The 23,779-nt window shown below is 39.6% G+C and overlaps 1 protein-coding gene across 5 annotated transcripts in view; it reads right to left on the reverse strand.

Annotated features, from left to right (window-relative positions):
• The window catches only part of PTGFRN (prostaglandin F2 receptor inhibitor), a 134,077-nt gene that overhangs the window by 51,174 nt on the left and 59,124 nt on the right, over positions 1 to 23,779 (reverse strand). For all 5 annotated transcript variants that reach the window (XR_009762847.1, XR_009762846.1, XM_061628010.1 and 2 more), the window contains exons 2-5: positions 19,869 to 20,246; positions 18,835 to 19,254; positions 17,144 to 17,527; positions 10,350 to 10,775 (exon numbers count right to left, since the gene is read on the reverse strand). Coding sequence is in view for 3 of the 5 variants with exons in the window: in XM_061628010.1 (XP_061483994.1) it covers positions 10,350 to 10,775; positions 17,144 to 17,527; positions 18,835 to 19,254; positions 19,869 to 20,246 (1,608 nt within the window). In the remaining 2 variants the exon portion in view is untranslated. The remainder of the gene's footprint in view (positions 1 to 10,349; positions 10,776 to 17,143; positions 17,528 to 18,834; positions 19,255 to 19,868; positions 20,247 to 23,779) is intronic.

Here is a 23,779-nt window from a genome sequence, read left to right on the forward strand (position 1 = left end):
CGTTTTGTTAATATAATAAAAACCTCTGTTTGGTTAATCACAATTACGTTTATATATATATATATTAGGTGATTAACGGAATCCTTCTAGGGATCCAGAGCAAGCTTGAGTGAAGTTCTGTTTGTTGCTTTCAAAACTGTCTTTTATATATATATATATATATATATATATATATATATGAGACTTATGTTCAACGCAGAGACTTATGTTCAACGCAGAACTTCAATACCATGAACTGCAATGGGGCACTTCCATCATTCTCTGGTTTGAACTTTAACAGAGTCCAGATAATCACAAATTCTGAAATACAATGCTGAAGATTAAACTAAGAGATACTATTATAGAGAAGGTAGCAGTAAACAGCAAGCAAGTTGCATAAACTGAACCTCAAATGCCACATGATCTAGGTGGGTCAACAGGAGGTCAGGACTATCACAAATCTGGACCTAAGCAACATACTCTAGCTGATTATGTGTCTAAATCTTCTGCCCGAGGCTAAGACCACCTACGTTCAATCCCTGCAGAGAGTTATTTCACTGAAGATCACAATCAACAATCCTAAGGTCAAGTGCCTTAAGGAGCAGCAAAACTGAGTGAAAACATATGTATAGACCTCTGTATTTTAGTCACAGTTTTGTTTTAATGCATGCTTGTTTACAAAGAACAAGTCAAAATTGAACTAACACTGAGGCAGCACATGCCATTCAAGCTCACCACTCGGTAAGACAAAAAAGTATTTGAAATGCAGAAAACAGCACTAAAAATAAAGATGACCTGTCAAAATACAGATTCCATTTCTTCTGTACATTTGGTGAGAAATGGAATTTGTTCAAGTTTCAAGGAAAACTGCAATTGCTAAAAAGGAAAGGGGAGAATGCCACACATGAAGCCACCACTTTCTCTTTCAGATCACCCAACTCAGAACCCAAAGCACAAAAACATTCACAGTATATTTAAAAAGGGTGAACCTGTCTTTCACAAACAAGGCTGCATTTTAAAGTCTGAGCAGCTATTACACTGTATATGCTACATTCCTCTCAAGAGACACAACAGCTAAAAAGCCTCATGTGAGTGACAAGCAATTTGGATACTGAGTTTTACAGACCAAAGAAAAAAATTCCATCTCAACACAGGAGGAAAACTTTCTTAGCCTAAGCATACCAGAGCAAATTTTAAAATGTCACATTTTACCAACCACTAGATAAACCGATCTGTGAACTTATCTCACATGGCTAGCTTCAAGTCACATCTCTAAACCATGTGCAGAAATGTGCTACAAGGCTTACATGTTCCTCCCCTCCCCCGAGCACCCATTCTATACTTAGCTTTAGCTGTAATCTGCAATGTCAGTTAACTCAAACCATGGTTAGCCCTAAGATTGCCCCAAAACCATGGTCTGCAATCTATAAAAACAATGCACATTTTGTAAAATAAAAAACAAATTGGATGGTTCTGTTTTTATAAACAGACTCGTGTGTTACTTATGGATGTGGTATTCACTGACACAATATCTTATTCTCCCACAGAATTTGATGTTTGAAACATTCTCAGAATCAACCACACGTGTGTGTTCGTGTGTGTGTACATGGACCACTCTTAAAAAGACTGTATAGGAAAACTCAAAGTGGAAAAGAGAACAATTACTAAAAAAAAGGACAATTAACAAAAAATTGACTTCTTCATATGCAACAATGTGATTAATGCTCCTTTTTTCTTTCTTTGTTGTGTGTTATGTATTTTATACTGTTCTAATATTTGTATGGCAAAGAAGAAATAACATGGTTTTTTTTGGGGGGGGGAAGAAAGCCACTGCAGTTATACATAAGCCAAAAAGTCACCTCCCATATGATCCTCTGATAGGCCACAGGCCCTGCACCACACTCTCCTGCCAACAAGAAAGCAGTTGCAAATGAAAGACACTCTGTTGTGGTGCCTAGAATAGCTCCTAAGAAAGACACACCTGGCCCCATTGTTGCTCAGCTTCCAGCAGGCAGTGAAAACTGCTCTGTTTCAGCAGGCTTTTTTTGGATGCTGCTTTAAATTCATTTATTTGTTTATTTAGTTAGTTAGTTTATATCCCACCCTTCCTCCCAGCAAGAGCCCAAGATCTTGTCTGCTGCTATTACACTTTCTGTTACTTTACGATTTCTTGATGCATGGATTGTTGTGTATTTTATTAACCATTGTAAACCCCTCTGATTACAGGGTACAAGTACAAATGCAGTACAAATGCTGGCAACAGACAATAAAACCCCTCACATTAGGCAGCCTCAGCCTGGATCATAAGTAGGACACAAGTGAAAATGAAGATGCATGATAGTACAACCATAATAAAAGAGGTGTAATAAAACAGGTGGGTGCAGGAGGAAGTGATCCAAAGTATCGGCAGCAGTTTGCTGTCTGAGTCATCCTAGGAAGGATCAGAATTTTTTAAAAGATCAGCCTATTTTGGAACAGCAGTGTATATGGTACATGTTATACTGTATCAAAGTGTATATATATATACACATATATATACCTGCATGAGAAAATACATTGCAGAAAACACACGACCAGGTAAGTGTTTTGTTTAGAAGGGAGTCTTGATTTTCATATAAATATTTTTAAAGTTCAACACAAATTAACAGCAGTGATCTCTCAGCTTTGTACTGCTGGCCTACACTGTTGCTCCTGCCTCCCTTCTGCTCCTCTTCCTCCAGTACTGAAGCAGCCATGCATCCTATGCTACATCCATCCCAACCTTAAAAATATTTGAAGATGAGAGAATATACCACAAATACATCTGCATCAGGACCGTCCATAGTGGTGCCATCAGACAAACCTTTGACTCTAGACTTAATGGTCTTATAGGGAAAGTGGGGTGCTTTAGATGGTAATGGGCTTTACTTCAAATGGTCTTATAGGGGTCTCTGTTTCAATGTATATAACTTTACTTACTTTGAAACATTGCATGCAGGGTCTGTTGCATCAAGGGAAGCCTCCTGGAGACCTGGACTTCTGCTTCCCAATCCTATCCTGACAGCAGCAACATTAACTGTCTGGTGTTAAACACCAAGCAGCACTATGAGAGCTGTAGGGATGACTGTCTTCTCCTGTTCAGCCACAAAGGGCTACTAGCATCTGAGGAGATTTGTGTGTATGCAATTGATGCAACAGGGGACTAACACAGCTCATATAGCTCTCTGGTAAGCAACAGCGAGTATGTCAAGTGCACAGAGTGAAGGTGTAGTTTGCCACTCAGCTGCTTGCCCATGGGCATCAGCAGCTCAGCCGAATGGAGCAAAAAATTGTAGAGATGCTTGACATTCACTAGGCAGCCAATAAGCTGTTTCAAAACTCAACCAAACTTAGTTCTAGGACCCAGAAAGATATTCCAAGAGAATGAGTTTTAGTGTTTGCAATGGAAGTCTGGGCAGCTAATTTAAGCATGCCTGTCTGACAAAGCTGGGCTGTGCAATGTATACATGAAGTCAATTCTTCAGCCTTTGAGAAGTTGTTGATGTGTTAGGTGCCCATGGCCAAGGCATATTCTTCTAGAACTAACAAGTGAAGTGCACAATTGCTCTCAAAAGGTTCTAATGTGGTATTGGCATCAGGCACTCCAGTTCTAAGCCTGGATGTTACAATAAGCACCTAATTACTAAAATAATAACTTCACGTCCACTAGCTTAGTGAGCCACAGATCTTTCCACTTGATCCACTAATTTATTCCTTTTATGCTGAACTAGAATTTACAGAAGATACATATCTACTTTTGAAAACAGTCCTGTATCTCCTTAAAATACCTTTAAGAAAGTAGTATTTACTTATTCTCTCACACACACACACACACACACACACACACACACACACACACACACACACACACACACACACACACCCTCCCTCCCTCCCTCCCTCCCTCCCTCCCTCCCAGTAGGAGCCCAGGGAGGACAACAAAAACACTAAAATTACTCTAAAAAACAATAAAAACAGCATTTAAAAGATATTAAAACAAACATCTTTAAAAAAAATTAAATAAGAGTATTAAAAACATCTTAAAAAGCAATTCCAACACAAACGCAGACATATGACATGACATATGACATGATGTCATCATGCTCTGAATTTCCACAGCCCCTGCCACTTGCGGGGGCCAGGAAACTTGGAGCATAATGACATCAACATCACATGTTTTGTATTAGTAAGTACTATATAGCAGAGAAGAGAAAGATGGGCTGCTGTTTTCTAGTTCTAGCCAATGTTCTATATCTCAAATCTGTATTCACTAATAGGCAAGAAAACTTTGCAGTTTAGGAAAGTACCTATAGCCAACAGATATTTCTATCAAACTTTAAAAAGCAGGGAAATTGGACAGCTATAGTGAATGCACCAGGGAAGCAGGAGATCTTACCTCCTCTCTGAGATAGTGTACTACCCTACAAATTTGTAAAAATGTAAACACAATTTCAGTGGAACTTTCACAGTCCAATTCACTTCCTGTGTAGTTTCGAAGAATTTGGCAACATGTCCCTCTGGAGCATATGGTGAGTGATGGCAACACCTGCAAGTAGCCCAAATAACAAAAACAAGACATGTGCTGTGCTGATCTTGTTTTAGCAGGCAGAAAGCAACAATATTAACACAGTTGATATAGTTCAGATAGTCACTTTAAATATGTTTTATTTACTTGGCAATTTTAGTGAAGTTTCCTATAATAAATTATTTTCTTTTGCTTCTTTTTCTGTGGATATGTGAAGTACAGCTTGATAGAAATATGTGTTGGCTATAGGTACGTTCTATAACAAAAAAGTTTTTTTTCCCTACTAATGAATTTCTCTGCTTTTTAAGCTGGGAGGTAAGAAGTGAGATCCTGTACAAGTTTGCTGAGAATGGATTTATTATTTGCATGCTTATTGAGTTCAATGGGATTTACTTTCCTGCAATCATGGTTAGGATAGGTGAAACTGACCACGGGGGAGGAGGGGAGCAGGCAGGAGGGGGAGGGGAGGGCAGGTTTGATCATTTGCATGCTTATGGAGTTCAATGGGATATACTCTGGTGCAATCATGCTTAGGATAGGTGAAACTGACCACGGGATGAGAAGAGGGGGGGATAAGGAGAAAAGGGAGGAAGGAGAGAGGGAGAGGGAGGGAGGGAGAGGGAGATGGCTGCAGTGAGCAGGGGAGGAGGAAGAAGGAAGGGGGAGGGGAAGAAGGTAGGAGGAGGGGAGAAGAGGAAAGGCAGGTCTGATCATTTGCATGCTTATTGAGTTCAATGGGATTTACTCCCGTGCAATTATCCTTAGGATAGGTAAAACTGACCATGGGGGAGGAGGAAAAGAGGGGAGGGAAAAAAGGAAGGAGAAGGGAGGGGAGGGAGATTGGAAGGTAAGGGAAGCAGCAAGAGGGGAGGGAATATGAGGAGGAGGGGAGGCCAGGTTTGATTATTTGTGTGTCTTTTAAGTTCAGTGGGATTTACTTCTGTACAATCATGCTTAGAATAGGTGAAACTGACCTCAGGGAGGAGTGGGAGAGAAGGGGAGGAAGGGTAGGGGTGGGAAGGAAGGGGGAAGGGAGGAGATGGGGTGGGTGGGCACTGGGCAAAGGGAAAGCCTCTTTCCATTCCAAAAGGAAAACATTGTGAACAGTATCATTACTTTCCAGGGTTTTCCCCACATTTTTATTCTACAGCAGGCTCGTGTAGTCTCCCACCCAAATTTAAACCAAAACTATCAGTGGCCACACCCACACTAGACCTTTGCTTCACTTAGTCATGGCTTGTCCCAAATAGATACCCTATTCCCCTCACAGAGCTACAATTCCCAGAAGAGGAGCTGACTGTTAAACCACTCTAACCACTGGAACTCTGTCAGGGGAATTGGAGTCTCCTAACAACTGTCAGCACCCTTCACAAACTATACTTCCCAAGATTCTTTGGGGGGAAGCCAATACTGACTAAAGTGAAATAAATGCCTGACATGGGTGTGGCCACCTGACTAGCCAAGCCAAGCAGCTGTTAGTCTGGCACTCACAGTTGGTTCTTACTGAGTGTGCTCGAGCTTATCATTGACTCCAATCTTAAATTTCTTCAACTAAAAATCAGCCACGCATTTTTTTAAACTTTTAAACTGCAGAAGAAGAAAATCAGAGTATGGGGCAAGGTCAGTAATAGGATCACAGGTACTCTGTGGACATAGCTGATTTTTAATTAATTTCAACAAATTATGAGACCATTGACAGAAAAATGTTCAACAGTCTCGATTTTTTCTCTCGTTTTACACTTTGAACTCTCGAGTCTCTCTGTTTTGTGTATTGCCGTGAAAACTTAGAGGGTTGTTAAGCAAGCGTTTCTGAGTTCAGGGCCAGGGCTGGTTCCAAGGGGCGGCCAGGTGGGGCACTGGCCCGAGGGCCCCTGAGGCTATAGGAGCCCCTGGGGGGGGTCCCTCTGCTCCCCTTCCGCGATTCATGGCAGGATTGCTGCTGCAGATCACAGGCCGAGAGCTTCGGAGCTCCACCATTCCCTTCCTGAATTTACCTTGTTCTGCTATTGCGCCCGCAGCGGAGCCCTTAAGAAAGATGGCGGCTGAGGTTTTCCTAAGGTGCTGAAGCCTCTGCCGCCATCTTGGCTGATGGCACACATGCATGCTGTGTGCTCGCATCCCTGCCATAAACCAAGATGGCGGCAGAGGCTTCTTCAGCTCCTTAGGGAAACCTCAGCCACCATCTTTCTTAAGGGCACCGCTGTGTGCGCAACAGCAGAACAAGGTGAATTAAGGAAGGGAATGGCGGAGTCCCGAAGCTCTTGCCGTGCGCGAGTCACAGAAGGGGAGCGCTGGGGCCTGGGGCAGGCTTTTGCCCAAGGGCTCCAGCATGTCTGGGGCTGGCCCTGGGCGCACGCACGCATGTATGTATGTGTGTGCACATGCGTGCCAGGGCCCAGGGCAAGCTGGTGCCCAAGGGCCCCGGCATGTCTGGGGCCGGCCCTGTTCAGTGCTATAAGTTTTGGAAGGTTTTGTTTGAAATGAGCTTATGGAAAGCATCAGAATTGCCTGGGGGGTATTTTCAATTTAGGAATGCGAAAAATCCATGCTGGCTATAGTATACAGCTACTCTCGTGGCTGTGTAATTGAGACGCCTTTTTTTACCTCAACCAGTCACAAGTTAAGATATGTTTATTTATTTTTGAACACACATGCACACAAACAGTGTCAGACCAGTAGTCCACTTAGTCAAGTATTGTGACTGACTAGTAGCAAGTCTCCAAGATCTTGAACAAGGATCTCACTTAAGCTCTGCTACTGAAAATGCCAGGACAGAACCAAGACATTACGTGTGCTTTGCCACTGAGTTATACCAATTCCTCCACACCTGCTCTTTGAAATTACTATTCCTGTATCAAATAGAAGGGAGGAAGGATTTCATGCTTTCTATTCATAATTTGATCCTTTCAGATACAAAGCTAGGATTTCCCAGCTCAATTTAGTCCCTTCTCTATCAGTCAATTTTTTTTACCAAATGAACTGGAGAGGGAAGGTAGCTACTGTATCTTGGAAAACATGCCTCAACTAATGAGCTACAGAGAAGAAACTGGTTCAGATGTTTTGGTGCTAGATGAAATCCCCCCCCCCGGCCTTTTAAGCTTGCTACAGCTTTTAAAGTCTGTTTTAGATTTTATGTTGTATTCTTCACTCTTTTAGCTCTGTATTTTGTTTTAATTTCTTGATTTCTGTCAAACTTTTATTGTAATGTATTGTTGTCTATTTTTAAAGTTTTTAATTTTTTTTATTCCTTAACTGCCAAGACATGTTATTATAGGTGACTTATACATACCATAAAACAATCATGGTTTGCAGTGGGGCTTCAGTGCTCTGCATACGCCTTTGCCCGTTACTGTTATCAAGAAACCAGTATCAAAATATGAAAAGTAATGAAATTTGCAGAATTCAACAAAGTAAGGGAAATTGTGCAAGCAAATGTGCTTTGTTTTCACAGTTTCAGAATACACAGATTTTTGCTTTTCTTGTAACGCAGAACTTTGACAACAAGCCTATCTGTTATGATCCTGGAGTCAGATTCCCATTCTTTAGGGGGATGAGGCAAGGAATTTGGAGCAGCAGAGGCCCAGCTTCAGATTTACACTTGCGTAAGAGAAGCCCATTGTATCAGTATCTTTCCAACCTGAGGACATCACACTGCCCTCCTCTGAGAACTGTAGCTCAGAAGTCCTAGTGGGACCACAGCCTTCCCGACTTTGTCAGAATCAACAAATGATAAAACAGGCTGGGCCCCTTAAAATGAAGAGGCTCCTCTCGCTAAAGGCAGAGCTAGCAACTGAGATAAACTGCAGCTCTAAGGCCCAATCTGAAGTTGACTGCTGCTGAAGCAAACTCTGAGCTCTGCTCATATGGAGTCTTCATCTTGGGCCTTGAACAAAAATTGTCTAGGGTACCATTGAAGCCTCACTTCTTTACTGCTGGGGCCATCACTCAAAACAGAACACTATCGTGAATTATTTCATCTGAACATTTGAAGGACATATTCAGAGAACTGATTAACCATCTTGGACCCTATGACCAGCAGGTGAGGCTTTGTTGGTGCCACCAATGGGGCAGCCAGGTTGGCAATGTCCGATTATAGGGCCTTTTCAGTGATGATTCCCATTCATGGAATGCCGTCTCTGGTGAGGAACTTCAGTCTCCCTCATTACTGACTTTCAGGAGGAATTATAGAACTTTCCTGTTTACATAGGCATTTGATGGCTTAAAGATACTGTTCCTGGGAACCCTGAAATCATTGGCTGAGATAATGTTTTTAACTGTTCTTAGATTTAAAAAAAAAATTGATGCATTTACTGCCCTGGGCTCCTTTGGGAGGAAGGGTGGCTTATAGAGTAAATAAAAATAATAATAATTGTACACCTAGTACAGCATCTTGCAAATTAGCTAGGCTCATGGCAAATTACTTCACAACTGGTTCAGCAAACACATATTCAAAACAAGCTGACAGTAAAGAATACATCTAGTCTGTCACTGCGTTTTCATTCTTACAACCACTGTGTGGCAGATCCCTACTTGTAAAAATGAAATCAGGTGAACTCTGGTTCAGAGCTGGGAACTTGTCCAAGGTGTATGCCCATAGCAGAAATGGGACTTTGAATTCCAGTCATTAATCATGTGAACTCTCTAGTCAAGCCATTGGCCATGTGTGCTGGGGCTGATGGGAGGTGTAGCAACATCTGGAGGGTCAAAGGTTCTCCACACCTGGTATAGGATGTGACAGTACTGCTGCTGGCAAATAATTACGTTCTAAAAAAAATCATAAAGGTGATTGATAGGTCTCAAGTATGTTGATTTGGAAATGCTTCTGTCCTGTTTTTTTCTCTCAGCCTTTATAGCCCAGATTCTGAGACTATTTCAGTCTATTCTTGAATTTGCCAGATCACAGAACTTTCATGAACTAAAGCAAGTCTCTGCTTCTGTATTCTGCAGGCAATGAACACAAGGTGTTCCAGTAAAAAGGCAACTTGCCTTTTTTAAAGCAAATTTCCCACACTCCAAGTTGTGTACAGAAGTGCCCAAATATGCTGCTGGTTGGTGTCTAGGCACAACTTTCCATAGGACAAAAACTCTAACCATAAACAGCTTTTCACAACACAGTCAAACTAAATTACATTTGATTTGGAGAGAGCTGGATTACCAAGGCCACTGTGATAACCAGCATCATGCCTTGCTTTCATACCCTCAACTCCTACAACCACTCCTAAAACCACAGTTTTGTCACTGCTCAGAGAGTTCCAATTAAGCAGCTTATACATTGTTCTAAAAAAAACCCCACATTAAAAAAACCTGTCTCTAGCCACCTTGGTGTGAAAAAAGGCTCCTGAACATGTAGGCTGTGTCTGATGAACTCTCAGAAGAATTCAGTATAAACTTTAGTGCCTTGACCAACTCCTTGCATTAGTTCCCCAAAGCTACTATTTCCTCAAGGCTCTGCAATTCTCTTTAGATACATTGCAAGCTGCTTCCTGGTATACTACCAGCAGGTGCTTAAAAAGGGACAAGAACTTGTGATTATAGTGTGTATTCTATAACCTTAATGCTCCCCTAAAATATTTCTGGCTTGGGGCTCTTAGCAACCTTAATCTAGCATTATTATTGGTTGTGCTGAACATTCCTAAATGGTAACCATGCTCTCTGATCCCATCATTAGCTACTTCCACTCTCTTCTTTCCAAAAGATGCTATGGCAGATGTATATACATCCATCAAGATCCTTTAGAATTTTTCCATCTCAGAGTCTATTAAGGTAAGCCACTGAGTCACCAGCAATTTGCATCAGAAGTTTAAGTCAAACTGCGCAAAATTCTTACCTTGTGTAGACCATAAAATGCTTACAGGCATGGAAGCCACATCCTTGATCTTTATCCAGCTGTTGTTTCGTTGCCAGCTCCATGAAGAAATGACACAATAATAATCTCCTCTGTCTGCTTCAGAGGTCCACTGGATTCGTAAGCGGAAGGTGTCCACAGTTGGTTTAGAGAAAATAATTTCACCATTCTGGGCCCGATGTTTGCTTCTGTCCCCAATTACCAGTGTCCAGTCTGCATCCATGGTGGCAAGAAGTTCATTTTTTACTACTTCATCACTGCGCACAGGCAATCTGTAGTACCACGCCACAGTGAAACGTATATTTGCTTCACTGTTCTGTGCCTCCATGATCCTACATTCCAGTTCTGTGGGATCTTCTGAAAACTTAGGTGTTTTAGCTGCTTTCAGAAACACTTGGTAATTTGGCTCTGTGGAGGATTTGGAAAAGCAGAAAGGAAGATAAGGAAACAAAGCATGAAAATGAAGACTAATCCAGTATACAGGCTATATTTGCACATATTTCAGAACTGAAACATTATTTTGGCATATTGCATGTCATGACATAGAATGTGGCATTTACTACTAGTTAGTGACAGTGGACCATGTAATTCCCAGAAATGGAATACTTTCATAGCATACAGCCCCATGCCAAACAAAAGGGAAATTCTACAGCCAGAATTAAGTCACACTATTTCATAGCAATCTCATAATACTCACAACATTCTAGTTACAGAACACTGCATTTCAGTTGCAAAGTCTGCCTTTCAAGGCAATGTACATTAAAATGAAACAAGTTCCCCGTTTTGGAAATGTATACTAAGAGTGTGTCAGGTTTCTGCATACTGCTTTATCATTCCTTTAACTCTCTACTTCAGTGACCTTAGCAGAGGAAAATTGGCAACAGAGTAAGCAAATATTGGACAGCAGCCCACATTAACTTGTTCATGATGTTCAACACCAGTGATAGCAACTGAATACATTTCAAGTTAACTTTACAGATTTAGATTTTTTAAAAAATTCTGACAATATCAAAATCACAGTCTGTTTGAAGAGACTCTGAAGGCCCCCCTCTCAGCAACCGTATTCAGGTGCTAGAGAACAAGAAAAGCTACAAGGTACTGCCAAGGAACTTATAAAAGTTATGGAGCTGAGATCAGTGGATGCACTACAAAGAGCTGGTCTAGACAGTAATATCTCACCTTAAGAAGTCAAGATCTGAACAAACCTTGAAGGCATGCACACAGCCCCTTTGCTCCTTCCTTTACAGTGGGATTGAGCAAACCAGGAACTCTTCAACTAACCATAGTTTCCCATTTTGTCAAAACCAGGAAACTATGGTTAACAGCTTCTGAACAAGCCATAGAATAGTAGAGTTGGAAGGAGCCTATAAGGCCATCAAGTCCAACCCTCTGCTCAATGCAGGAATCCAACTTAAAGCCAGAATACAGATACATTATTTGAAGTTAGATTAACAGCCTAACTTTCTCCAAAGCAATTTTCCCAGTTCAGAAGATACAGGAAATGCTAGTTAATGGAAGTCCCCCTGGTTTGTTTTCTAGTGTGAATGGAGAAGTGAAAGGACTATATATGTATGACCAAAAGGTTTTTCATAGCTCAACAACTGAGATATGTGGGTTGGTTAGATGATCATAATTCACTGAAACAGCTAGCTTCCAAGCAAAATCAACAACTGCTTTTCACTCTGATTAGAAATTTGAGGAAAGTTGAAGGGAAATGAGGTGTCAGCTAATCATATCAGTGTTTGGAAGATCTATAGGGATGGATTGCTAGGGAAAGTTTTGGCTTTGACAGTAGTGCTCCAGCTAGGTTCTTCACAGTGATTCTCAGACAGAGAATTTAGAAGGAAGGAATAAAAGGCTTGCTGGATAAGCCTCATTCCTGCAGTCTTGTCAGCTGTCAAAGAACAGCCTTGCTGACAGTTCAATGACTTAATACCCTGCGAAGCTCTCAAACTTCAATCAAGCAGGAGGGAGCTGGTGATGAATTTTGGATGCAGTTTATGTATCACAGATTATGAGAATTCCTCTTCTACTTTACCCATCCCCAGACAACATAAGATCATCTGAAAAACACTTTTATTCTCCCCCTTCACCTGTATCCAAATAATTAGTAATTGGGGATACAAATGCAAAGAAATACCCACTGGTCAATGAAATACTTTCAATGCAGAAAAGAGGCACCCTGTTCAAGCCAGCTTTTAAGCTAGGGATGCTATCATACACTATTGGTAGCAGAGTACAACTGTACAGGAAATTAGTGGCATCTCCCTTGAATATTAGGCAGGCACCATCTCTGCTATCTTTCTGACGTCTTTTGAAGACTTTCCTCTTTCAACAAGTGGACTTCCGGGAAGGGTGAGGACTTCCGGGAAGGGTGACTTAGCCTGTGCCTGCTTTTGAGACGGGCTCCTGCCTCAAAAGAAGCTTATTCAGATATATCAGTCAGTTTTTTCTTTTTTTTTTTGACTGATTAAACTTCTCCCGGGTAGGGAGAAACGAAGAGATTAACCTCAAAGCCTATTTTTGTTGGGACGACCAGATCTCATTAATTTATGGGACGAGGTCCAGCCGACGAAGGTGGGACGGATTTTCAACAGCAAGCTCTATCTGTTAAAGCGAACGTTCATCTTATCTTCTAAGAGAGAACGCACTAACAGGCAAGCACCCTTCTTTCTATATTTTTCTTTTACTTGACTTAAATTGTTGCTGTTTAAAAGAGATTTGCCAGATTGATCGGTTTTTGACATCTCACTGGGGAGCCGTAACTTCTCTCTGCTACGCACTAATTAATAGCTTATCTCTGTTTTTGTTGCAAAAAGCTGTCCTGGATTTGCATTCTAAAGATACACACAGAAGAGGGATTTCTATTCCAGATTTTTATTTTGAAAAATATTATACTGTTTTGAGACTACTCTCTTTTTGGTCTATTTTATTTTGACGAATCTGTTTCTTGACGATTGCCATTAATTGCTTCGATCCTGGGAACTGCATTTTGTTTACTTAACTATTGGAGAGATAAGGCTGTCTGCTCTGTTTATACTGTGATGTCACCAAGTTTGGAGTATTAACCCAATTGTTGCTGAAATAAGAAGTGGTTTTCCTATATTTTTCTTTTAAAATGGCAATTAAGAAAGTGGCTGAGAATCTGGAAATAACTATGTTTCAGAGAATAATGAATGAGATTGAGATAACGAAAATTGAATTGAGTAAAATGAAGCAGGAGATTAAAGATATAAGGGTCCCTGTGAGAGAGGTGACCCTGGAAGGGGTCCCTGTGAGAGAGGAGACCCCGGAGATTGGAATAGGGGTCCCTGTGAGAGAGGAGACCCTGGAGACTGGAATAGGGGTCCCTGTGAGAGAGGAGATCCCGGAGATTGGAACAAACGTGGAACAGGAACAAGATTTGGAGTCTATGGACTTTAGAAATAAAATCTATTGTTTGGAACTCAATGTTATCTCTGAAGAAATTAATGAAGATTCTAGAGATAAAGTTATCAATGGCATGGATTATCTTCTGGACTGGAATGATGTGATGGAGCCCAATATAGAGAAAATCTATGGAATTAACTGCAGCCATGTGACAATGGAAAAACTTTTAAGAGATGACCCAGTGTATTTTGAAAAAAAGAACAGAGATATGATTTTACAGCAGTATTTCAGCAACTTATTCAGAATGGATGGCAAGAAAATATTTGGGATAGAGGTAATTCCCATCAGACTCTTATTATATGACTATGGCTTTGACAGCAAGATTATTATGGAATACTGATAATGGAAGATTGGATATTGAAATTACTGGACTTAACAAGACTACTGAAGATGGAAGATGGAAAATGGAACTAATAGAGATAATAGAACAATGGCTACTGAAATTACTGAACCTAACAGATTCTGATGTGATGGATTAATTGAAATGTTTATTTTGACTATGGTTATGACAATAAGATTATCATAATTAGTAATGAGATGGATTAATCAATATGCTTATCTGGAAAAAAAAATTGATAGATATATTTCTTAAAGAATTGAAACCTCTCTTTGACTTTTTGTGGAAAGAATAAAGTAATGTTTATGAGATTTGATGATTAAGTAAGATAACTACTGGAGGAAAGTGATTTTATAATATGACTTAAGAGACAGGATTGCTATATATTATAGACTTATAACTGATTTGATCTTTGACAAATGGGAAGTCAATATTTTACTCTTTATTTTTTATTTTTGTTTTTTTTTTTTCTTCTTTTCTTTTTTTCTTTTTGTTTAACTATTTTTGATTTTGTTTTTTGTCTTTGAATGTTTTATGATTTTGTCTTGTATGTTTTATGAAAATCTGAATAAAAATTATTGAAAAAAAAAAAAAAAGGAATTGCTTGTTAATATGTGTTTTTTAAATATATTTTTAACCCTTTTAAAAAAGATTTCTAAAGCTTTTTAAAAAAATGTTTTTAACCTTGTTTTGTTTTAATGTATTTTGATGTCTGTTTTTATGATGTTTTAAAGTGTTTTTAGCGTTTCTGTTTGCCGCCCTGGGCTCCTGCTGGGAGGAAGGGTGGGATATAAATCAAATAATAAATAAATAAATAAAATCTCTCTATTCAGTTGCATTCAGTGATGATGAGCGTCTTCTGGATGTGCAGAATGACAGGTATACAGCAAACAGAATGGTAATTATTAGGCCAGTCTGGATCTCCCTTTCAGGTCTTAAAATTTAAAACTTAGATTATTTTCATTCCTCTACAGCTATGATTCTAAACCTATTAGAAAATAAGTCCTACTGAGCCCAATGGCCGTATTCACATGTAACACTCAATTCAAAATATTGTTTATTAAACTATACTGAGCCATGCTCATGCATGCAGCCCAAGTGCTGCTTCATTATTCCCTTCCTTGAGCAGGGAAACAAACCAAAAAGCAGCAGGCTTATTTTCATCCAAACCCAAGATTGTGATTTACTTTGCCCAAACAGACCATCATGACTAGTCAGACTTAATCCATGGTTTGTTATTGGCCTATTCTTTATGGCCTGGTGTTTAGCACAGCCAATCAAATTTACTTCTAGATAAACAGAATTGTATTGGACAAATGCTGCAGAAGTAGCTCTCGGCTATCTTGGCTCTCAAGTACAGAGATACTCTGGTTGTCAAGACTGGGTTACCATCAACCTGGTCTTGGATTGTGCTATGGCAGCACTCAGAAGTGTATATGCACCAGTGCTCGAATTTCAGCAGAGAGTAAGTAGAAATGGTTGCTTCCCCTGCTTGAAAAGCTGTCAAGAATCATCTGGCTCCTAATTGCAAAGTCAAAAGCCAGAAACGTGATTTTTAAATTATCCTGTAAAAGATGCTGACATGTCAAGGCAAACTCTACAAAACAAAATGGGTCTTCAGAAATTTGTGCTTGGGTTTCAGTTTTCCATATCTCTCCTGCCTGGATGCTCATTTCTAAGAATATTTGCATAGAAAGCAGGATCTCCGTAGCTTAAGAGTTCAGCAAGGGAAACAAAGTTACTGAAAACACAATTTACTATAAGGTCAACAGCAGATTGCGGTAAGGAAAACTGAAAAACAATTTTATCATAATTTTGTCTGATTCACCCACTAATCTTTCCATACTATATGATGCTGTTTTGTATCTCTGTCCAGTAAATATCAGAAAATAATCCCTAGAATTTGCCCAAGGAAATCTGGCAGATCTAACCTTGGGTGTGAAAGCACAATAATAGTGGTGACTATGAGATTTCCCCATCATCCAAGACACAGAACAGCAGCAGCAAGTCAGAATGCAAGAAGGTGTTTAGATGAGCCACTGGATTGTCTGAGACCAGATCCTACTAGGTAAGATTGCTACAAGATATTATTTTACTGCTATACTCTATAGGGGTGACCATCACAATGCACATTTGAATATTTTTTTAAATTTATTTTCTCTCTCCTCTTTCGAAGTGTATTGACAGCAAACACAACTTTTTTTTACACAGGACTTAAAACAGTGCGAACCGCTTTAAAAAAAAAGCTCTGAACAATTTTGAATTTTCTTTGTCTGTCCAATGGGGAAAAATCATATCGCTACAGAGGAGAGCATGACTGCCCATTTATCTTTAAATAGGCTATTAAAAGATGACTGGGACTTAAACAACACTGCATAAGTCTGTTTTAAGTCATGGCAGCCCTTGTCAACTCATACCAATACTAACTTCAGGCTTGTGGAAAGCGTTTGAGTGTCCTCTCTTGGCTCAAAGACAAAGAGCAGCAACATCTATTCAAGTCTATTCAATCTTCCTGATTTTGTAAGACAACTGAAAGAGGCACATTTATCACAACAAACTTTCAGTTTGAAAATCTTGTCTCAGAAGTGACACAGTAGACACTAAAAGGCACTCAGAATTAGTCATGAAAATGTCAAGGATGGCTGGAATAGTTAACAGTCCAAGTTGGGCACTATTGCTAGTGAGCAAGAACTGGTAACTCTTAAAAGTTGAGTGTTTTTAAGAGTTTCATGATTTTCTTCCAACATGGACCTTCATGAAAAAAAATAATTCCCATTCAGTAGCACTTTCTGTCCATTTCCAAATCATGGTATAAAATCAGGGAGAGGGAATCTGTGAACCTCCAGATGTTGCTGGATTACAACTGCCATTATATCACTGGCCTTTGGCTATACTGTTGAGGGCTGCTGGGACATCCAAACAAACAACTGGAGGACCACAGGTTCCCTGGTGTAAACACTACACAGGAAAAACAATTAATCAACGTATAGCATCACAACCAGCTACTCACCTAACGCCAGTATCTCTACAGTGACTGGCACAGACATTCTCTCTGCTACCTTGTGCCAGCTTCCATTGTGCTGTGGGACCCAAAGAGCTGCTTGGCAAAAGTAATAACCAGAGTCTTCAGTGCCAACATCTCGTACCAATAGGTGGTAAGAACTTCGGTCTACATGGCTGAGGCTGATGAGGGTAGAGTCACTAACTACAGAATCCCAGTCTGCACTCAGTAAAACCTGAGCTTCCGCCAATGAGCTGTCAGGTGATTCACTGAAGTACCATGTGATTTCCACTTGGAAAATGCCACTTCTGTCTGTCGTAAAGTTGCAGGTAAGGTCAAGGGAGTCTCTCTCTGTCACAGATACATTGCTTCTGGTGATGAACACACCTAAAGCTTGGGGCAGGAGGGAATCAACACCCAAAAGTGTTATTTTGAACTCTTTAACACATCAGGTATTATCATTGTCAGTTTCCACTGTCTGTTTTTTTAATTAGCAGTCTACATATTCATAGGCAAAGTTTATAGATATTTATTGCTGAACAACAGAAAAATAGATAGCCAACTCCCCCCCCCCAGTTCCAGCAGTTATCTTCTTCTAAGAACTGAAGCAAATCTACTGTATGCACCAGGATATGCAAGCCTCACAAAACACATTTTTTACTCAAATTCAGTGTCAGTCCAGCTTAACACATTTTAACTGAAGTATACATTTTGTAGACCTTTCCAACAGAAGATGCTCCAAAGCGTCGTACAATTTAGCTTCATACAATTTCTCCTCCCTGTAACAAAATTTCATATGCCTACCTACTCCATTATGTCTATAGTATACACACACTTCAACACAACAAGCATTATAAATCCCATCACAGGAAAGGTCACGGTTACATTGTGTGTCTTGGTGAACACACCTAAAGCTGAGACACACTCTTAAAGGAGTACAAATCAGATTTTACTAGCTAAACACCATCAAGACTTAAATCACATCTGAATTATCTATTGTACAGTGTTTTCAAATTCTCTGCATGTGATTATATAATTGCAAGCCCTGTCTGAACACACTTGCAAAAACAGGTCATAATTTCACTTTGCCCCCAAGAGGCCAACTTGCTTATTCTTCCTCCTGGCAAATGATAATAGTAGACCTTTTGCAGTCTGGCATGATTCACAGTACATGCATTGGACATCGGTATACCTAGCAAATGAAAATATTTTAGTCATCCAGAAACAACTGCCAGGCAACTAAGTTCTTGGGGTGGAGTTACTAACTTAAGAAAACTACAGATTTAAGTTTTCTTTGAGACCTAGATGATCCCTAAACCCATTTCACAAGACCTCTGCACAAATATCCTAGATAGCCTACTGGGGAAAAATATCTTCTGTAGTGAAAATGTTATAAAACCTAGCTTTTAAATATACTATCATTATGGTGTCCAAACACAACTATGCAATAGGTATTGAAATTATATACCAATATCTTCATTGCAGGACCTTTACATACCATATCTAACACGTATGTTCAAGACACTAGACACTGTCATTATGTTATACATTGTGCCGAGTTACTTAAGGGCACTGTTATCGTGGCTTTCCACAAGTGTTGATTTTTCTTGGCAACTGCACATTCTATCCCACAACCACCAATAAATTATAGCATGGATGCAACTATAAGCAATGTAATTTCATGAATATTGCATACTCACCTGTTGGCTGCACAACAACATTTGCTACATCTACAGTCTTCTCTTGGATCTTTTGCCATGAACCATCTACACCTTTAACCCACTCACTCACTCGACACATATAGGCACCTTCATCTGTTGGAAGAGCTTGGGACATAGACAAGCGATAAATGTCATTGGCCATGGCATCCAAGCGCACATCTCCACTGATGAAGCGATCGTTATACTCTGAGCTAGGCTGGAACTTGCCCTCATGCGTCAAGGAGAGGATTTTTTGCCAAGCAAGGCCATTTTTGAATTCCCAAGAAACATATAGATGGGTGTGCTCTGAAGAATTGGTGTACGCTGAGCAGCGCAACTGAAATGAATCTCCTTCAGATAAGTTCCAAGTGGATGTGGAGCGGGCTTTTGACCCACTAATGGTTAAGCCATCTGCAATCACTATTTAGAGAAAAAAAAGTTATCAAGCATGTGGATTATAATAAATGGTTTTACATAAAGCAACAATGAAACAGAGTCAGGCTGTGGTAGCTTGTCATGAAAAAGATGACTAACAACATAATGAATACGCCGAGTAAAACAAATCAGTCATGTCAGAAAGCATGAGCAAAGAAGCATTTTCACACACCACCCTTTTCCCTTCAACTCTGTCAGTTGTTCAGGTATCATAAACGGCCCCATTAGCTCTCCAAGACAAACTTCCAGTTCCAAAGTACTGTGTTTAAAAACACATCACTAAAAAGAAAAGAAGAAAAGGCTGGAATATAATAGGAGGTACTCTATCCATATTACTTTGCTTTACATTCAAATGCTCTATTGAACTCATAATTTTATTATTTTTGAGGTATAGTCACCTACCCTTTGCCTTAATTACACAAATGCAGGGCAGTGCTATGGGACCAGTCAGACATTGGGCACTGTCTACCTTCAGATAAGAAAGAGACAAGACAGTGCATATGACTAGATCATATCTAGCCAGATATTTCACATAATGCTTGTAAAATTATGCTAAGACCCGATACCAATTGTAAATACCCCTCACCCTGCAGAAGTACCTTTGACTTCGACTACAGCATTGTAATTTCCCTGAAAGACAGCATCCGTGCTAGGTGTAGTGCATCGGTACATCCCTTGGTCAGTAGGGCAGATGTTTCCAATCACAAGTTCCACAGAATTGTTGCTGTTTCGTCTCAGTGTGATCTCTTTACGGTTAACCCGTTCTTTGTATTCCTGAGATGTGAACCAAGGGTCCCAAGTACTCACTATATGCACAAATTTAGAATCCTGAGCAGGGTTTGTAGAGAACTCCCAGTCAAAGTTCTGTTCAATGGGTCCTTCATATTGACTAACATTGCATGGAATCACCACCTCTGTGCCCTCAACTCGTACCAAGGGGCCAGCAGGCACCTTCACAATACGGCCATGACAGGAAGCTGTGGGGAAAAGCAAATTATAAGTCAAAATTACAATTGTAAACATTTAAAACAGGGAGATGTGGGGCAGGGGAGAGAAAAGAAAAGAGAACACTATTGTTTGTTGTTGAAACACTATTGTTTGTTGTTGAAACGAATGCTGATGAAAGTTAAAGAGGAAAGCACAAAAGCAGGGCTACAGCTGGATGTCAAAAAGACTAAAGTAATGACAACAGAAGATTTATATAGCTTTAAAGTTGACAATGAGGACATTGAACTTGTCAAGGATTATCAATACCTTGGCACAGTCATTAACTACAATGGAGACAATAGTCAAGAAATCAGAAGAAGTCTGGGACTGGGGAGGGCCACTACGAGAGAACTAGGAAAGGTCCTCAAATGCAAAGATGTATTACTGAAGTCAGGATCATTCAGACCATGGTATTCCCAATCTCTCAGTATGGATGTGAAAGTTGGACAGTGAAAAAAGCAGATAAGAGAAAAATCAACTCATTTGAAATAAGGTGTTGGAGGAGAGCTTTGCATATATCATGGACTGCGAAAAAGACAAATAATTGGGTATTAGAACAAATTAAACCAGAACTGTCACTAGTAGCTAAAATGATGAAACTGAAGTTATCATACTTTGGACACATAATGAGAAGACATGATTCACTAGAGAAGACAATAATGCTGGGAAAAACAGAAGGGAGTAGAAAAAGAGGAAGGCCAAACAAGAGATGGATTGATTCCATAAAGGAAGCCACGGACCTGAACTCACAAGATCTGAGTAGGGTGGTTCCTGACAGATGCTCTTGGAGGTCACTGATTCATAGGGCGCCATAAGTCGTAATCAACTTGAAGGCACACAACAACAACAACAACAGATTGTTTGTTGTCTAATAGGTGATAAAGTTGTATAAGATATTTTAGGTTACAATGTCTGTCAGTGAATTAGGGGACAGAGTGTTGGGCTGAGATGGGGAAACCCAAGATCAAACCTTTTCTTAGTTATGAAATGCAATGGGTGGCTTTTGGGACATTGCTCCTCTTCACTTCATCCTTACTCAATTTCTCATTAGATGCCATCTGGAATTGTGAATACTGTCAGCAGTAATTTAATAATTCTTGTTTCCTGAACATAATTTCCTTGATTCTCCCTTTCATCTGCACTATGTACATCCCCAAGTTAGCAGAGTTAACAAAACTGAATCAACAATTAACAATTTTTGTAAGCTGCCTTGAGGGCCTTTGGCCAAAAGGCAGGGTATGAATGAATGAATGAATGAATGAATATTAATAATAATAATAGAGAGTCCAATTACCACCTCATCTAGCTTGCACTGGAAACTGAATATCTTGTTTCAGGAACAGGGATAATTAGAAATGAGCTGCCTGCCACAAACTGGCAAAAGAGTCACCAATTTTTGTGAGGTTTGGTGTTCAAATATTTTGAGGTTGTCAACCTTCATATAATTTAAAAATGCATGCAGCCAAGTGTTTGCTTCTTTACAGTATTTTTAAGTTTTAGGCATTTCTCATCAGTTAATGCTTGTTTTTGCTGTTGTGATAAATTGGTGATTTAAACAATTACTGAAAGTTAACAGAAGAAGTTCAAAGTTACATCTTTGAATTAAATCCTGAAACATTTATTGTTTTATTCTTCTATAAACAGCAGTCAAATGATTTCTCCTGCTTCTCTTGTAATTCACAATCAACACAACTTATTGGGGTCCTATCTATCAGATATCAGCAGCGCTTCAATTTTGAGAATTCCCCAAAATATTTTTTATGCAAGATCAGGTAAACCTGTATGAAAAACAAAAGCATGGAGTGGGACAGATCCTTGCCCCCTATAGCCCTTGAAAGTCAGGAGTTTCATCATAGGAATGACATCCCATGTTAACATCCTAGGGTTCCAACTACACCAAATGGAAGACATAAGAAATGCAACAGTTACTTCTCATCTCACTGCTTGCATCAGGCATCTCATGCTAGTTAGAGAGACAGAAAACAAGACCACATACCCAGCACTAAGTACACACTACACAAAACCCAGTCTACAGCCTTGCCCCATGATACAACTACATCTGTTCCGACTCGCGAAGACTCACAAATTAAAGATTTGGATCAGATAAACAAGACGTGACTGAGACTCAGAGACAATCTATTAGAGAACAAACCTAGAAGATAAAGTAACAGAGCCATCACTTGTTGTCATCTAAAACCACTCCAGTTTATCAATGAACTACAGCTCATACTGGACAATAATATTTCCTTCACAGAGGCCTTGGGTGGCTCTTACACAATTCTTACAGACAGTCCCCTACCCTGAAACAGCTGCTCACAAGCAACAGAGACAAATACAGGAACCAGATCTTGCAACAGATGCAAGTGTCAATTGTCCACCTATCTACTCATGCAACACTGTTACTAGACCTAATAACATCAGCCATAAAAGTGTTCATTCACCCACTTACATTCCAATATGATTATATGATCTCTTCTGCCAGCAATGTCTCCTTTCATTCTATATAGAAGGGATAGGCCAGTCTCTATGCAAAAGAATATTTGCATCCCCTGTGCATCTACTTATATCTCTATACCTTGGTTGCAATCTTATACCCACTTGCAGGACCAAAAGGGGGGGTACTATTCAGAAACCGCAGGAAAACATCTGAACCTCCCAATTCAATTCTATCACCTGTGGTCTGAATAGAGATAAAAACTGCTAATCCCACTACATGTATTAATTAGCTAGTCAATACCAGGTTTGTGTTACCAATGCTTTGTTAATGCTTACTACAATTTACACATACATTTAAGCTTTAGTGCAATTATCACAGTCTGTATTACTTCTATTTCATTTCTATTTGACCATACTGCTAACATTTTTTTTATCTCATCTGAAGACAACATTCCTTGTATATGAAGTAGACTCTAATCCATGAGGGCTTATGCCACAATAAATTTGTCTCAAAGATGCCACAAGACTTAGTTTGGTTTCACTCACAAGTGATATCTCCAATTCAATTCCACCACTATAAATCTGAACTGATTTGATGAACCAGGCCCCTTGGAGTGATTTCTAAAATTACATAGATGTATAGGACTGTAAATTAGAGCCCCATGTGTGATATCATGTGTGCTGCATGTTTTCTTCTTGTAATTTCTAAACCAACAGCCTCCCTCTTCTGTCAATTATCCCAGTTTTTTAAAAAATTACAAACAAATGGAGGGGGAGACTACTATTGCGGGAAACATTTGCAGAATGTCTTTCATGCATCAGTAGGTCTTAACACCTATGTATGTAGAATGGATTAAAATCTATTTTAAAAAATTAAATTAGTTAAATCAAGTTTTTAATTTAAATTGGAGTTTTTTTAAAAAATATATAGAGAATAATCTGAATATAAACATGTTAGCCCTTGGGTTAATCTCTAAACTAAATCTATGTCTCTACCAGGTTCATTGAGTTACAGGAGGCTTTTCTATGTAAGTGAACCAAATTTGGTAATTTCTCAAATATAAATATTTATTGTCTATGTATTAAA

Source organism: Rhineura floridana, chromosome 5, assembly GCF_030035675.1.
Source record: "Rhineura floridana isolate rRhiFlo1 chromosome 5, rRhiFlo1.hap2, whole genome shotgun sequence".
In the NCBI taxonomy this organism is placed as follows: Eukaryota; Metazoa; Chordata; class Lepidosauria; order Squamata; family Rhineuridae; genus Rhineura; species Rhineura floridana.